At 40.4% G+C, this 18119-nt stretch overlaps 1 protein-coding gene across 3 annotated transcripts in view; it reads right to left on the bottom strand.

Annotated features, from left to right (window-relative positions):
• Positions 1-1325: 1325 nt before the first annotated feature.
• Positions 1326-18119, bottom strand: part of GLRA2 (glycine receptor alpha 2) — a 206004-nt gene continuing 189210 nt past the window's right edge. For 2 of the 3 annotated variants that reach the window (XM_007118767.1, XM_007118768.1), the window contains exon 9: positions 1440-1718. In XM_007118767.1, the coding sequence (XP_007118829.1) occupies positions 1440-1718 (279 nt within the window). Of the gene's footprint in view, positions 1719-18119 lie in introns of all 3 variants that reach the window. The other variant, XM_007118766.1, reaches the window with a different exon arrangement.

Raw genomic sequence — 18119 nt, 5'->3', positions numbered from 1 at the left:
TACAACAAAAATATAATAGCTGTATAAATGCTTCAAGTTTATGAGAAAGACCAGAAACAAAAATCCAAGTTACCATTGTCATCTAAATTATTTACATTGTAATGCAAAAATGGAAATACTCATAGCTTCTGTGGCACACTTAGCTTTATTGAAATTGAACAAATATTTTTAATAACCCCTTTTACAGCACATGTAAAATTTAATTTTTTCATTATATTTTTTACAGGTTGTCTTTTATCTGAGTAAGCAAAAATACGTCTTTTTTTTTTTTTTTTTTTTTTTTTTTTTTTTTCTTACTTAAAACATGTAGCCGGGATTCAAACCACGTAGCTCTGGTACCAAAAAGGCAATGGGTTATGAAAATCACAGTACCATTTTAAAATTCTTTAAGTTAGTTAAGGATATTTCAAACAATATTCACTTGGATTTACAGTAGAAATCATGGGTCAGTTGACATTAGGACTAATAGTTACACCTAAAATGAGAGCAGAAATGGGAAGTTCAAGCTAATATGAGCTACACCGTTCAGTACACATCATCTCCATAAATACTGTGGCTGAGAGGCTGCAACAGCTAAGTCACACTTGAGTACTTAATTGCACATAAATATAGCCAACGTGAAAAAAAATGTACTGTGCTAACTTGGATCTAAAAGAAAATGGGCATTTATTTTTAAGAGGACATACGATCAAATCAGTTTCACAATACACAATTCCAATCCCCAAATTACATCTAGGAAAGAAAAAGAATATTAAAATGCACATCTACATGGACTGTAAAGTATAAACCTGTTCTTTGTGATTGGTATTTATTTTTTGCTGTTGTTTTCTCGATACGTAGAAATTATTTATGACCCACAAAAGGATTCCTCAGGTGAAACACTAATTACAGACATTGTAAAGAACGTAGCTCAGGAGGCTTGTTTTAAAAACGAGGCAGCATTTTCCTGAAAAAGTTTGGTCCTCAACTCACTATAGGCTAGTCACTATGGTCAGATGGTAAGCATTTTCCTTTTGTGTGTGTGGGTGTGTGCGCACGCGTGTGTGTGCACGCACACGTGTGTGTTTAAGCTGTCTTTTCAGTACCAGAATTAGTCAAAACCAAACCAAATCAAACCGAACCAAAAGACAAATAGCCCTCAAGTACTTGACTTTGCATATCATGTGTATTTAATGCATCATCTGAAAGAGCAATGCTAAAGACTGTGAAGGGAATTATGCTCACGTGATTCTGCAACACCGTAATTTTGTGCAAACATTTTCCTTCATTGCCCAGATAACTTATCTTTTTTCATGTAGGTGCCAGGAAACCCGCCCCCATGATCCTCCCTCCCCCCTCCCCCAGTCTTCTCCTCTGTCAAAGTGATATAAAGACAATTTCACTGTGTATTTACAAGCACAACAGTTAGGCAAGAAGGTCCCAGGGTCTGAAGAGCACATCTATTTCTTGTGGACATCTTCATGCCGAATGATCTTGTATGTGATCCAGTAAAAGATGTTGAAAATGAGGAAGGCCAATGGGAAGGCAGCTCGAGAAATCGTGTCAATCCTTTTTGCCCGGTCCACAAACTTCTTCTTGATGGCATCTGCATCTTTGGGGGGCTGTGGGAGCTGGCTGGCAGGTGTGGCCTTGACAGCTGTTCCATCTTTCACTTGAAGGCAGTGACCCATCCCGTAACCACTGAAATTAAAACGACTTTCACGAGTAACATCTTCTTCCTGGAAGAATAAAGACAGGGAAAGCACAGATAGGTTGTCAGTCAAATCAGATGGAAGGTACTTAAAATTCTTCAGAAGTAAAGGGATAAATCACAGTTAACTGGTAGTGTGGAAGGCTTTTGGAATGGGGAGTTGTCTTTCAAGTTCAACTCAATTATTCATGGAACAGATACAGTTCATTAACTTTTCAGGCTGAGAAATTAAGTGTAAGAATAATGACTCCGTGGTCATTTTAATTAATTAACAAACAGAAATACCTACATTATATTCAGCACTGACTGACACTCCCAAAATCTAGTTTATTGATCCACAGCTTTGAATAGACTGTTTTAAAGCTAAATCTCCAAATCCCAGTATTACGCTCTAAATCTAAGAAGAGGACTATTCGTTCATTCACTCACTCATTCATTCGTTCACCCATTCTTTCATTCAACAAAGCAATTACTGAATCTCTGCCTTGTACCTGGCTCTGAGCCAGGAACTTCTAGTATTGTGGCTCATTCATAGCCCAGTTCCTTCCATTAACATTGGCTTTAATGTTTGTGTTAGATCTAAGATTAACCCCTTAAATGTATAATTTTTCCCCTCCAGCCCTCTAGTTCACCTCAGTTATATAGCAGAGATTAAATATTCAGTGTTTGGAGTTGAATATTTCTACCATGGTTAGTTTTTCTAGTGTCAACTTTTTACATTGATTCTTTGGCTCTTCATATTTACCGTATGAACGTATGTCATTTTAGCTGATGTCAGTGGTTTTTTTGTGTTATTTCTACATGAATTAGATAAAAGACTGAAACATTGTAACCTTATGGTAAAGAGCAAATACCCTACATAGAGACAAATGTATGGAATTTGGGTGTGTGGTTGGGTTGAAAAGATGGGATTGAAATGACCTGCTTAATAAAAATCTAGTTCTAAATAGCCATCGATTGAATCACCATCTTCTGCAACTAGATTACTGTTTTCTACAGTACTGTGCCACCCCTTTGAAACACCAAAGACACTGCACTCTTTATCTTGCTAGAGAAGAATATTATATTAATTAATTTGGTTATATTTTTCCAAAAGACAGTAAAATTTGGTATTAATTTTATTTCATCGATGTTTATTGCATGTCGGTTGTGCCTTCACACACATAAAAGATATACTGAATGAAGGACTTTTAAAAATTTTATTGGAGTATAGTTGTTTTACAATATTGTGTTAGTTTCAGGTGTACAGCAAAGTGATTCAGTTATACATATATATATCTATATATCTGTATTCTTTTTCAGATTCTTTTCCCTTATAGGTTATTACAAGATATTGAGTAGAGTTTCCTGTGCTCTACAGTAGGTCCTTGTTAGTTCTCTATCTTATATATAGTATTGTGTGTATCTGTTAATCCCATCTTCCTAATTCATCCCCCCTGCCTGCCACGTTTCCCCTTTGGTGACCGTAAGTTTGTTTTTGAAATCTGTGAGCCTGTTTCTGTTTTATAAATAAGTTCATTTGTATCATTTGAATGAAGGACTTTTAACATAATATTAATGTGAGATAGCCCAACTGTAATCCAAATGGTACAGCAAGGACAAATTTAGGTCAGGAAAATCAGGCCAAAGCTCTTCTAATAAAATAACTGTAAAACGACTCCTTTATAAAACCATCTTCCCAGTACTTTTATGTATATGAGATTGTCCTGCACAAGTTGGTTCAGGATACTCTGTCTCATTTGTTAACAAAATGTAATAAGGATTTTTCATTCAACAATTAATTGTTGAGTGTTGAGTCTATGGCGAGCATTTTGCTAGATGCTGGGAGACAGTTGATGAAGTTGGACACGAGCCCTACCTGCATGGAGCTTTCAGAACCCAGTGGTAGTGGCCAACCTAAAGGCATTCTCATATAGGGAAGCTCGCTAAGAAAACCCAGCCAGACATTAGAGTACTTCCATGTACTCAGCTCTATAAGCTCTATAATGAAGACTTCAATTGGACTCAGATTCAAAGAGTAAATCTGGTTTCTTTGTCTAAAATGGGAATGATATATTTTATGGGTGCAAAAGTTTCAAATATGTGAAGTATTTAAAAATGTGGACTAAACAGATATATTAATCATTACAGTGTCATTGCAAGACTTATTAGCAAGAATGTTGGAAGACTTATTAGCAAGAATGGAAGCACACAGGTCACTAGGAGGTGGGGACTTGTTAGTCACATGGGTTATAAGCAGTCTTATTCTTCCTGCCTATTACTAACTGGTAATTAGATCTTAACCAGTGTGTGAGAGAAGTAGAAACAGTGTGATTTGGTTTAGTTAAGAGATCCAGACTACGAATGTGGCTATTTGGGTTCTAGGCCTGGCTCCAAAGGTTATAAGCTGTGCTGATCTGAGGCAAGATATTTATTCTTTCAAAGGCTCAGAGACCTCATGCCAAAATGTTGAGTCTGGACTAGGTCTGTGGGTCTCAGCTTTGGCTGCTAGGGAACCCTTACAAGTATATGTATGCTTGCCTCCCCTCCCAGCCTCTTCCAGATCAACTGAATCAGAATCTCTGGGAATGAGAGCTGAGAATCCATATTTTTTAAAAAAATCCAGTGACTCTAATGCAAAAGGTTGGAAACCAGTGGCCTAGATCAGCTCTAATGTCCAGCTCTAACCTAGTCTATGTTATTAAGTCTAATATAACTTTTCAAGTGGAAACAATCCCTCAAAATACATTTCCCCTTATCTGCCTAAATCTACTGTGCTGTTTTTCCTTTCCATATCTGTAGAATCTTACAAATTGCTGTTCTCACCTCTATAAACACTTAGAAAGTCATGATTAAGTGTATAGTTCACTGCCTGAGTGAGATAAGATTCTTTTCAATTTCCTGGGTCCCTGAAGAAATAGAAAGAGTGGTTGGCTAGTAACCTGTTTTTAGCACATGAAACAAAAGGAAACCTAAATATACACATCCATGTTTCTTTTCAGACTGACTCATTCATTTAATTTCTATAGTCTTCACATACTGTGAATGGACAGCTGAAGAGATTAACTCATTCAATTAACTAGCAGAAGCAGAATAGAATGATACCAGGTTAGGTTATTATTATGTCGTACATTGCCGTGCAAACTGTGGGCGCTTAATAAACGTTTGTTGAATAATGAACAAAGGGAATTTTAAGAGAGTTTTCTCTCTGCTTGAAAATACTTTCACCATTCATTCAACAGTATTTCAAATTATGCTTCTGAGCATAGTTACAACTAATTAAATCAATTCTTTAAAATTCTCCACCACAAAAATAAATCTGTCATAGGTAGAAATTATCCATTTAATTTTTCATGTGCAGGAGATATGAATGCTAGTTTAAGGGTCTTCTTATTTACCATTATGATTCATTCAATGCATTTTAAATATAGAACCTTAAATTACCCACATCAAAGGGTATAGTCTTGATTCAGAAAACATAATTGCAACCAATTTGAATTTTTGTGTTATAATGAATGACTAATTGCCTTTATAGCAGGTTCAGAATAAAAACGTTATGGTAATGTGGCAAGATTCCTATATGAGGGCAAAGTGGAGATGAGCTTGAGTCATGGATAAACTGAAGCTAAAATAAAGAACAATCTGTAGGCACAGATTAGTTGAATGTATTCACAGGGACAGTCGGTGTAATCCTCTCAGTGAGGAAAGAATTTCAGGCATATATTCTCCATTTCTTCTAATTAGCCAGAAAACCAATCACTTAATTATTGCTACTGACCTGACATCTTCAGTATCTTTGAGCAGTAAATACTTCTGGCTCGCTCTGTTTTGTTATTCACTGATTAAATTCCCACAGAAAATGAATCATCCAGTCGAAGTTTCAGTACATGCGATTTCTGTATCCCGCTTTGATAAAATCTCCTTAAACCCTGTCTGCTGTAGAAAGCATTGCCATGGCGCTCTGCAATTCATTGGAGACTTATCATCTTATTTTATCTTATCCATCAGTTTTACTTATGGTAAAATTCACCCATTCCTGTGTTTGGAATAACTCTTGTCTAGATGTGAAATTGAACCTAAAGCTCACCAGAATTGCATCTTACTGAATTGTTTAAGCAAATAATTTCAATATAATTAAAGAATATAGGATTTATACAATGAAAGATTTCAGTGGGACCCATATTTCCAATTTTTCTTTTATGTCCTAGAAAGGAGGAAATAAAAGGACTCCTATAAACTGGGGTAGGGGAAAACTCTTTCCTTCCCATTTCTCACCCAGATTCTTTGATTGAATCTTTGCCCTTCTACTGGAATAGGAAATGGCCCAGTTGGAACTGAAGTTTGCAGTGAGCTTCAGTCAATGCAAGGACATTATGGAGTCTCCAGCCCTCCTTAGGAAACAGTGTGAGTCCAAACACAAGCAGGTTTTCACCAAAAAAGTCCCCTGAGCAAATGAAGGCTGAGTGATGCTTAATGGTAGCCCTGCTTGGGCTTCCTAGCCTTGGTGAGGACGGATGGCCTTGAGAAATTCTCAATTCTTATGGCCTCAGTTTTCTCCTCTGTTTCATGGGGACTTGGGAGTAGATATGAATAATAAATAGATATCATGTATTGATTATAATTATATACCATGCACTTAAAACCACAGTCAGTCCTATCACCAAACCATCCCTACAAATCACATGGTTTCAGAGGAAATTGAGACTGAGAGAAGTTATGTGGCTTCCTGAAGTTATATTGCTAATAAATGTTGAAGCTGAAATTCAAATCAGGTCTGTCAGATCTCTAAATTGTCTGATTCCAAAGACTCTGGAAGTCTTTGGTTTTTATGAATTTGTCCCTATCAAGCCCCAAATGGCCTCCATTCAAGATTATGGAAGAAGAAGCCCACTGAAATTTGTAGAACAACAGATCTGAAATAATGTAAACCAAATATAACCCCTTGTTGCTTAATGGCATGTGGTGAAATAAATTAAAACTGTCACAGTGTCATTTTGGGGCAGGCAGTGAATAGCATTTTTTCCAAAAGAAAAGCAAATCAGTGGATCATCTCTTTTTCAGTGCAGGATATCATCATGATTGATTTTTGAAGAAGAATGAACTTCTGGTGTTCATTTCTTGAGCACTTGCCATTTATGTATTCATATTTACAACAAATGATTACTTGAGCACCTATTATGTGCCAGGTATGTGGTGAGGATACAGTAGTGAACAAGGAGATGAAGTCTCTTCTTTTTTGGAGTTTTCTTTGTAGTGGGGCAAACAGTAACAAGTAGAGAAATTATGTGACACACACACAAATACATATTTATACATACACATATACACAGATAAGACACCCCACACATTTGCACATACACAAACACACACACACACAGATAATGATGGAGGCTTTGAAGGAAAACAATCAAGGTAAGACACTTAAGAGAGATGAGTGATAGAGAAGTGGATGTTTTAGACTGAGTGGTCAGAAAAGTCCCAAGGACATGCCAGGCACTGTGCCATTTGCCAGGAATCCAGTGGCGAGCAAGACAGATCAGACTCTTGCCTTCAGGTAGTTCCCAACCTTGAGGTGAAGACAAACATTCATAGAAGAATCACATGAGCACGGAATTACTAACTATGATAAGGGCTCTGAAGGAAAATTATAGGGTGTTAGGAGAACATATTAAAGGGGGTCCCGGTCTAATCTGGCTGATAGGAGAAGCTTTTCCCTGGGGGAGTAATATTTCATTAGAGATCTGAAAAATGAGAGGCATTAAAGAGGGCACAGCAGAGTTGGGAGATGTCTGAGATAGGAAGGTTTGCTGCAATTGAGAGATGGTAGGATGGCTTGTGGAATGCAGAAGGAAAGTGGGGTGAGACAAAGTTTCAGAAAAGACCAGGGGCTAGATCACATAGGGCCTTGCAAACCTTGGTGTCAGTTTGGAGCTTTATCTTAAGAACCAAGGGAAGGAAAAGATGAATAAGACCTTGGGTTTTGGGGGGTCATACAGAACCAAATACAGAACTATATGAGAGAGATTCTTAACGATATGTACAAAGGTTTATTGGAGCTCAGGTGAGCCTGAAGCCTTTAGAGTTGGTGAGGGTATGGATGGTAATACTGCTGAGATATACAAGGCAACGTGCAAATCATCTATGATCCCCCTAATCTGAAAAAGACTCTGTAGCTACCTATCGGTATTTAGAACTCATTTCCAGTTTTCTCTTTTTATTATTATTTAAAATTTTTGCTTCCCAATCATGTTAAAGAATAGGTAGACAGGGACTCTGGATTATGATAGCTGATTTCCACTAATGTCTTTACTCACCAAAGGATAAGCTCCTAGGAGTGTGCCTACCTCATCTCTGTAGCCCTCTTCCCTGGCACAATGCTGGGCCTATGAGTTATTCAAAACCCGTGCTTGGCAAGATCCTCTTGATTCGGAGAAAAGTCTCAGAAAGGACATGCTTCCTGGGGGAAGGGAGGGGACAGCAATTGTCTCCTAGCTGATTTCCCTTTCTTTGCCACTCGTAGCCCTTTCTGCGGCCTCTGGATCAGTCTTGCCCGAAGAACTTCCATTCTATCCCTTTCACTGCAGACTCACTAGCCTTGGCATTGTAGAGGGGCAGAGGAAACACTGGGATAGAATCTAAAAGGCTCGGATTGAATTCCCTCAGTCCCTCAACATTTTTGCTCTTCTATTTCCTCTTTAAAATGAAGAGATTAACCATTTGGCCATTTTCTTAGTTTGAGTATAGGACTATAATGCTGGCTAGTATATTGCCTTGAGACTACTCTCGAGCTGGTTGATATGTTTAAGACATTCTTCCCAACTGCAGACTAGACAGTATGCAAGTAAGGATCTTAAAGTCTTCTTCCTCCTGCTGCCCTCATGCCTTTGCTAGGGTTGGCCTTGTGGGCATGCATACTGTGCCCTCACACGCCCCAGTGCTTAGAAGGGTACTATACTTGGTTTAATGCTTTACTGTAGCCATCTTGAAATTCATAATGATTTTTGAACAAGCACCCCACGTTTTCATTTTGCACTGGGTCTCACAGATTTTGAAGCCAGCCCTGCTTTCTGCTCCAGTGGAACTAAAGGAATGCCGTTGGCCCATTGCTTTCATTCCTGGCTTAATACTTTTCAAGAGTTTTTTATCTCCTTCATGACCACTCCTAAGCTCCTTTGTGACATTCAAGGACCCCCTATGTCCTGTCTTCTACCTGCTTCTCTCATGGGGTTTCATGGTCTTTGGCTTTATTCTTTGCATAGAATACTCCTCACCTCTCTTCACTTGGCGAGCTCCTGCATGTCCTTCAAGACTCTACTCATCCCATTCAGGATGCCTTTTCTTGACCCCTGAGCCTGGGCCTTGGGTTTCTCCTCAGCTCCTGTAGCACTGGGTTGCACGCCTCCATAACGGAACCTGCTGTCATCATAGTTTACATGTCGGCCTCTTTTATGTGACCTTCAAGTGGAAGGACCCAGTTTTGCATATCTTGATCGCTCCAGTACCTAGAACAATATTTGGCTAAAGCTGCCTATGTTGAATATTATATATAAGGTAAATGCTTCTTAAATGAATGTTGGAAAAAAGTCTTTTGTGATATGAAAAATGCTTTCCTAGCTTATTTATTTTATGGTTTATTTTTGCATATTGAATTTATATAAAATTAGGGCAAACCTAAACTCAACAGTGCCACTCAAGAACTGAGGTATTTATGATCTATATTTGAAACACTGTCCATTTTTTTTGGCCCAGTGTTAAGCTAGTGAGCAGCCCAGAGAGTGTGGAAATATGTAAAATTAGATCCATCTTATTAACAATCTTAGCAAAAAATGCATGCTTCTTTGCAAAAAAAGATAAATAGAAGAGACAAACACTCTAGAATGCAGAGAAATCGTTTTTCGTTTATGCATCTATTCGCAAATCAAAATAATAAAGCTAGGTAAATGAAAAGCCAGTATGTATTATATACTTGCAAGTATTTCACCAAATAAATGAGACCTTATCAGTTATTACCCATAGCAAAGACTAAGGAGTATTTGCATAATATTAAGGGTATTTGAATTCATATGCCATCCATTTGGGTTTGGTGAAGAGAGTAAAATTCCTATAAATCTACGGTCATCACCAAATATCAGTTTTAAGTCTTGAAATTTTAATTAATGGAACATTTTTCTTCACAAATCTCTTAAAACAAATTAATACCTGCACTATGGTGCTGTGCACAATGTACAAAAAATCATCACACAAAATCTCTTTCACGAAATCTCTTTCATTGCCTCAATCGCACATGTTATTTTTACAAGCCTCTCTGTGTATATAAAAAGAAAAAAGCCAGCAAGGTTTCTTATTCGGGCCAAAGCTCACCTCCAATAACAGGGGGAAGATATGTGGGCAAGAGAGGACAAACAGAGCTCAGCTATGGTGTGAGCTGGGGTTCCAAAACTGCTGTTGCCCCAGCCTGCAAATGCCTTGCAGGGGTTGGGGCATTGGCCGTTGAGCTGGGCTAAGACTCCTAGTTATCCATGAAAACCCATCTTTCTTTCTTCTTCCACTGGTAGGTCTTTCTTGAGCTCCAGGTTGCTTAACTATGGCACTGTTGACATTTGGGACCAGGTAATTATTTTTGTGGTAGGGAACTATGTTGTATATTTTAGGATATTTAGCAGCATCCCTGGCCTCTATCCACTAGAAGCAAGTAACACACACTTCCCCCACAGTCGTGACCATGAAAAGTGTCTCCAGACATTGCCAGATGTCTCTCGGTGGGCAAAATCGCCCATACTACTTGAGAAGCCCTGCCTTAGCTGCTCACCCATGTGCACCTGGGGAGGCTGTATTTTCTAGCGTCCCCTGCACCTGTGTGGGACCATGCGACACATCTAGTACCAGGAAGTCTAACCAGCTCAATCTCCAAACCAGAATCTAGGTACCCCTTACCAGAGCCTCCACTCCGTGCTGAGCTGAGCCACCTGACAGTGGTGCATCGGAACCATTTCCACCAGAATTATAGTGATCACCTTCTACCTAATCCCCTGGCTTCTAGACCCTCCCTCCCAACAAGAAGGTCTCTTCTCAATCCAGCACCTAGAGGGATCCTGTCAAAGTATGAGTCAGGTCAGATCTTCCTGAGCTCAAACCTCCAGCGGCTGTCACATCAGTAAAGTACAAGTCCTTGTGACATCCCCCCTTTAGCTCTCAGAGCTCAGCTCTTGCTGCTGTCCCTCTAGTCCCAGTGTCAGCAAACATTTTCTGTAAAGGGCCAGGTAGTAAGTATCTTAGACATCATGGGCCATCCTGAAATATAGGTCCCTTTAATGCGTATTTTGAATCTAATTTCCTAAAGTGAACTGTGCACTTCACTCTATTTTGGACCAGACCTCACCTCCAGCACCCTATTTTTTAATAGACTGGAAGTAGTTATCTAAAAATAATTGTTTGATTTTTGGCTCAAAATCTATAAAGGAGAAATGTTTTCACTTAATGTCAGCTGCAGTCTTAGAGAGTAGTTTAGAAATCAGTTACATGGTTGTGATGTTTCGATGCCCAGAGGGAAGCAGTGCCTTGCCTATGCAAGTGCTTTCCTAGTAGTCCCTGTCAAATCTGGTCTGGCCAGAATGCTCGGAAGACACACTAAATGCGAAGACGCGTGAAGGTGAACACCTTCCATCTGGAGTATGAGCTGTTCGATTATGAGCGTAGTTTGCCATCTGTTCAGGGTACAAACAAAGTGAACGTTGAGACTGTCTACACAGTGCAGACTGGAGGGGACAGGTGGTCAGAGGGTGAGCCCACTGCCGAACTAAAAGGCGTAACAGCGGCAGCAACAGCGCATCATGTCAAGCATTCACTTGCTTTCTAATGTGGATGGCTGTGACTGCCAAATTCTTCAGACCGTTATCATGCTTTGATCTCTATATATAACATACACACTTGGTGTCAAAAAGTGGTTACTGTGTGAGATTATCTGTTGTTTACCTGGCACTTCCACTCCTCTAGAAGTGCCTGCCTACGGCTGGGAAGAACTACATTTTCCAGAATTCCCTCCTTGATTAGTTCCAGGTAAGGGTTTGCCGGTGAGAGGAATTTGGGAGATTTGGAAGGTAGAAGGGAAGGAGAGGCTATTATTTGGGGGAGTCTTTGGGAGTCAGATGAGGCTGCTTTGTTAGACACAGCGGCATTACAGACCTTTCTGTGGGCTCCCATTTTATGATTCCACTTTGGAGGCCAGATATGGTAGCTTCTCAGATTTTCCTGTCAATACCTGCTTTTCCCCCCAGAGCTTCAGCTTAAAGTTCTGTCCTCTGACTATAGCCTTCCAGACCTTCCTTCCCCCAGTTACTCTCATATTTATATAAACTGTAATTTCCATAATAAACCCCTTATCCTAGTAGTGTGTATAGTGTCTCTGTTTTCCTGACTAAACCCATCCAGATACAGATATACAGGTAATCCAGGCTTACACGTACAAAACAGCATCTTGATGCAAGTTACTGTAGTTTTCTTCAATTACGATTTATTGAGCATCATAATGTACCAAGCATTAGAAAGAAATAAGGGCACAAAAGACAGAGCCCTGCCCTTGAAGTCATTGTGGGATTGGTGGAGGGGGTCTAGAACATGTGGACGAGTGGCTCTCAACCAAGAGTGATTTTGCCCCCCAGGGGACATGGGGCAACGTCTGGAGACATTTTGGGTTGTCACAATGGGGCAGAGGGTGCTATTGGCAACTAGTCGGTAGAGGCCAGGACACTGCTAAACATCCTACAATACACAGGATGGCACCTCACAACAAAGCGTGAATTATCTAGCTTCAAATGTCAGTAATGCTGAGGTTGGGAAACCCTGATACAGACAAATGACTCCAATATAATGTGATATCTGCTATGATAAAGGAATGTACAGGCCACGGGATACTATGGAAGAGGTGATGTTAGGCTAGAGTCATTAAAGGAAAGTTAGATGGCACTTTTTTCTGTAATACCATGGAATGCACTGCTTCTGGAAGAATACATGAATATTACAGATATGTTACAGAAAAGTGAATGTAAAGGCAGTCCTCGTTTGGTTCACTGAGCCTGCTTTTTAGTGCAACTACAGAGCAGCTCAAGGACACTTGTCTGTGCCGTTTGGCCAGGTGTTAGTATCTTTTACTCTTCCTGTATCTTAATCAGGGAGGATCTGTTACAAAGGACAGAAACCTGCTCATGACAGCTTAAATGGGGGAATTTCTTTAGGAAATTACTATAAAAATATTGTAAGAAAATCTCCTGAGTCACCAAGGGTAGAGAAGCAGTGCCCTGCAAAGGTAAGAAGGCTGGGTTCTAGATCCAGAACTCCTGGTTTCCAGTCTTGTCTCTGTCACTAACCAGTGTGGGAGCTGGATAAGTCACTCAGATCTCTACGTGCCTCAGTCTCCTCTGCAGTAAAAAAAAGAGAATAATGGCATCTTCCTTTTAGGGTTTTTGAAAGGATTCAGTGAGCTACTGCACACTGAGGGCTTGTATCAGTGCCGGTATATAGTAGGTACTCAGTAAATGTTAGCAACGATGATGATATTGATGGTGGTGTAAGCAGGGCTACCAGCCCAGGAACTCCAATAAGCAAGTCAGCAAATGAGATTATTCACCATCTCTCAGGGCTGTGATTCTCCCCCATTTCTGCTTTTCTCCTTTCAGCTTCCTTTACTTATGCATATTTCAACTGGGCCACCCCAACCTCAACCCTATGGGAACCTTTTCAACTCAGGTCCTTACTACCATTAGAGCTTACTAATTAGAGCACTCTTCATTCAAATTCTTGAAAGAGAGAATGTCACTGATATCCCAGTTTATGGACTGTTGTACTTGAGTCATCGGATAGGAAAAGAGGTAGGAGATATAAACAGGACAGCCTGAGTACAGGGTAGGGGGCAAGGGAACCCTTCCAGGGTGCTGAGTGTTCCTGAAAGCCCACCACATGAGGAACCATAGAAGGAACAAGAGAGGCTGGCCTTGAAAACAGATGAGCGTGGCTCATATAACAGGTATTTTCAAAAGAGGGAAGAGCATCTGTACTAATGATTCCAAGGTTGCTGATCAAAAACAATTGGTTGATGTTACAGGGAGACAGAGTTCAACTCAACATGCGAAAGAACTTTAAACAACTCTATGCCTGAACATGGAGCACAACATCTTGGAAGGTAATGAATTCCATGTTACTAGAGATATTCAAGTGTTTGATCATTTCTTGGAGATGTTTGGTATTGATGTAACGTGTGGGTTAGGGGCCAAGATAACCATTTATATACCTTCTAATTGTGGGAGTCTCTGGTTGCGTATGAAAATTGCTAAGGTAAGAAGTCCAGGAGGGAAAACCAAATTGAAGGTGCTGACCCAAGTGCAGGAAAGATGTATTTAGTAAGCTGTGCCCTGCTATGACCCTCCTTGACCTCCCGGAAGTTGCTGATCACTTAGATCCCATTTTGAGAAATCCTGCTCTAATGTAATCAACCCACAGCAACAGTTTGGTTCAGGTGTATTTTCTCTTTTGATTATTTTTGGCTCGCACACTATTTTATGTCCTCATTTCTAAGGGTTTCATTTAAGCAGCAAGTCCCTTGCTGCTGTTATAATGTTGAAGAAGATTCTAATATAGAATATATAAAATATATAACACAGAATAATTTTAAAAACCACAAATAGTAATGTGCAACCTCATATTATGTAAACTAGGTACAGAATGGTTGTATTTTTAGAGGTCTACCCAACATGTTTGTGGAGGCCTGTCGCTATGATAGCCACTTTTGACAGCCTAGAGGCTCCACGCCATACTAGTACCCTTCCAAATAGCCACTTCTTCCTTTCTCCTCTTCCCTCCCACTGCTCAGTTTCTGCTGAAGGGAGCTCAGAGGGAGAGGAGTAGACGCTGTTGGCTGTCAAAGGTTGGTGAGCTGTTCATTTCTGCAGGGAGCTCAATAAACTCAAGAACTGAGAACTCAGTCCACAGGATTGGATCTATATTTGGTCTTGCCCTTGATCCCTCCCTCCCAACTTTGAAGAGACAGGTTAACATCATGATGAAATCACCCAGGTGTGACTTGGAGAAGGCTTAGGAGGGTTGACAGAGGGGCAGTGAGACGTATCCTGAGGAGAGACGTCCCCGGGCCATTACTTCATTGCTTTCCGCAGTTGCAGAACAAACACGTTTTCTCCAGGTGAAAAACTATAAACCTGCTTTCTCTGGCCGATCGTATTTCTTTTGGAATTTGAATGATCCTGATAAGTTAGTCCTTCTCTGTTGAGTGTGGATGGACTGTAGGTTCTGTTTTAAAATTAACAGCAGGGGAACACCGTAAACCATCAGGAGGCACTTTTCCTGTTGCTTCTTCCAAGGACATTCAGAGCAGCAAAGTGAACCAGAAACACAACCTGTGCTCCATTCTTCTGGGTTATTATTTAGTTCTGCAGATCATCTATGCCCCAGCTCTCTTCTACCTTCCCTGCAACCACTTGTTCGCTAGTACTTCAACTATAGCTTCTTATAGGCAACTCTTGCAAAAAAAAAAAAAATAGGGAAAGGAAAATGGGAAAGAATGGAAGGGGTTTTTTTTTGTTTTGCTTTGTTTTCCTTTTCCTTTTTCTTCTTTTTTTCTTTTTTCTTTTTTTGTATCTGTACTGCATTTCCAAGGTCTCCCCTCCTCTCTGCTTCATTACTATGGTTACCAGATTTAAGATGTCAGACAGAGAGTTGTCTGTAGGCCCAGAGGGAAGATTGATTGCAGTAAACCCAGAAGACAGAGACTGGGCACAATTCAAAAATAATACCGGGATCCGTTGATCTAATTGTCAACCAGTCGAGTTTCTAATTAAGAGAGTGTGCTTGAAGGTATGTAGCACAGGACATGGCATGTAATGGGGACTCTGCCTCCTTTTCCTTTTCAAAGATGCCAACGCAATAGTTATAATCAGAGGCAAAGAAGAAAACTTAAGTGGTGATAAGAAGATACATTTTCATGGAAAACAGATTTAAGTCCTGGATAGGTGTCTCTTTCCCCCAGTGAGTGCCTCCTTATAAGGCAGGTGTCACACCCAGCTGAGGACAACGCAGCTTCCACGCTGCAGACACAGGTTACTTCCTGGTGAGCCCACAGGGCTATGGGCACCACAGTGCTCAGGTGGGGAGTGGGTGGGGCTGGTAAGTCAAGGGCGAGGGGCTCAGTGCATTGTGGTGAGGCGTAGCAGTGCAAGGTCGGCCTCCTGTCCCTGTCATCATAGCAACCAAATAAGGACCCCTGCTACTGGACCTGTGACTGACTCTTAAGAGTATTTGAGAAGGTTTAAGCCAGAAAAGCTCAGGTGAACTTGTTTACCTAACCCGCTGTACCCTGAAGTCACTTCTTTGCCATGACCCAAGGTAGGAAACATATTTTCCATTCCCAGCCAGGACACACACACACTCCCACACACATGAATATATCTAACAGAAACAAAAGGTTCACAAAGTGGTATTTACTTTTTCAAAGCAGGGTTCACTCTGATATTTTCTAATTTTTTTTTCTAATTTTTATTTTGCAAAGAAGCTGGTGGTGAGCCACTGAACCAACTTGATGACCCACAAGTTGCTCACAGCCCACAGTTTGAAAAGTAACGTGTTTAATGGCCTCGGTTGGTTTCTTTGCTGTCAGTATCCATTCATCACATCTTTACTGAGCATCTGCTGTATGATGGGCATGTGCTTGTCATGGGGAAATCTAAAAGAGAGGCTTCCAGATCCACAGGAGAGTCCTGACCAAGAGTCACACATTCTGTTTAAACGCGTGGCCGCTGTCATCTGTCATGCTTGAGAAGGCTCTGGGATTTCACAGGGAGTCTGGGAGACGGCCACTGTGACCGGGCATGCTGCTAGGCCATGCCACTTCCTACCGAGCCCTAGACTCTACATGTATACAGCTTTTGTTTGATTTTAGCAATAAGGTAGCAGTAAATGCTTCCAAGTCCTCTAGAGCTTCACAGGAGAAGCAACTTTCTGTTACAAGAAATAAGCTCCAGTGATCAAGGATTCCGAATTCACTTTTCCGGTTATCCATGAACTGATCATTTGCCTCCAGAATAAACATGCAGTTCCTGCTGGCACAGATTGCCAGCCCCTTTATAATCAGGCCGTAACAGACTGTTCGAGTTTCATTTTCCATCATTTCTCATGACATAACCTATGCTTTAGAAACTCTGTTCCCTCAGGGGCCCAAACTTTTCCACATCTCTAGGCCTTTCCATGTCCTATTCTTCGCGTCTAGCGATTCTCTTTGACTTGTCTGCCTGCTGAATGACAAGTCAACCTTCCGTCCTTAGCTCACCTCTGTGTAGCAGTAGCCATGCCTTTTTCCTATTCTTTCCTAAATGCTTGCCTTTATTAGGTTGGAGTTGAATACTATAGTTGTGAGTCTCTTGTACACTAAACAGTGGGCAATGAAATTAGTCAAAATAATACATAGGATCGTTTTCAAGAGTCAGAGGACATTGTACATGAGCATGAGGAGATATGTTTACATCAAGAGCTCAATTATACTATTCCAGGTAGCTGTCCGTTCCTTTCCCCACAGATTTGTTGTGTGTTGGGCTAGAAGTCAGATGCCAGTGGGCTGGATCCTTAGGAAGACACAGCTCTGTATGTTTAAGTGCCCCGTATAAGAAATGGTATGACTTCTGATGACTTAGTTCAGGCTGGTTTCCCACCTTCAGGCCACTGAGCTATGAGCCCTGAGTAGAAACCAGCAATTCATTCAACATTTCTTAAGTACCTAGTATGTACCAGACAATGTGACAGGCTCTTCAGATTGAAAGATGAGTAATAGCCTTTGCTGTTTAGATTTCTGATGACATTTTCCTGCAGGTTTTTTTTAAAAAACAGACGAAGGGAAGAGAAAGGAAATATTTGATGAGAGTTGGCTTTGTGCAAGGCACCGTGGTTCACATGCATAATCTTGCTTCCTCCTAATAGTAATCCTGCGACAAAGGGTTTATTAGACCCTTTTTACAGATGAAGAAACTAAGACCCAGAGTATAAGACCACGGCTCCACATCACTCAGCAGATATAGTACCAGCCAGGATTTGAATTCAGCCAGCTGGACGCCTGGCCAAAGCTCATTTCACTATGCCATGATTGTCTCCTATCTCTTTATTTTTATGATTTTAAGAGAAGAGGTGTATATTTTTAAAGAGGACAGGAATTCTTATGGCAGAATTATTCTAGAAAAGTGTGCTATAATGAAACATGTTGAGGGGATATTTGGCTGGTATGAAAAAATCTGGCTTTATGACAGGGATTTTTATAAGTTTTTTTTTCATCAATCTGTCCTCAAAAGACTGGAAGTGTGAAAGAGCGTTTGTTGATACTATGATGAATTAAGGCATCTATGGTCTGGCAGCCAGGAACTGGCTGTCTGTACGACATTTAGCAAACCTCAGAAACTCCCTA

Source organism: Physeter macrocephalus, chromosome 7 (assembly GCF_002837175.3).
Source record: "Physeter macrocephalus isolate SW-GA chromosome 7, ASM283717v5, whole genome shotgun sequence".
Taxonomy (NCBI): Eukaryota; Metazoa; Chordata; class Mammalia; order Artiodactyla; family Physeteridae; genus Physeter; species Physeter macrocephalus.
The sequence above is the reverse complement of the archived record's forward strand: the minus strand, read 5'-3'. Positions and strand labels throughout refer to the sequence as shown.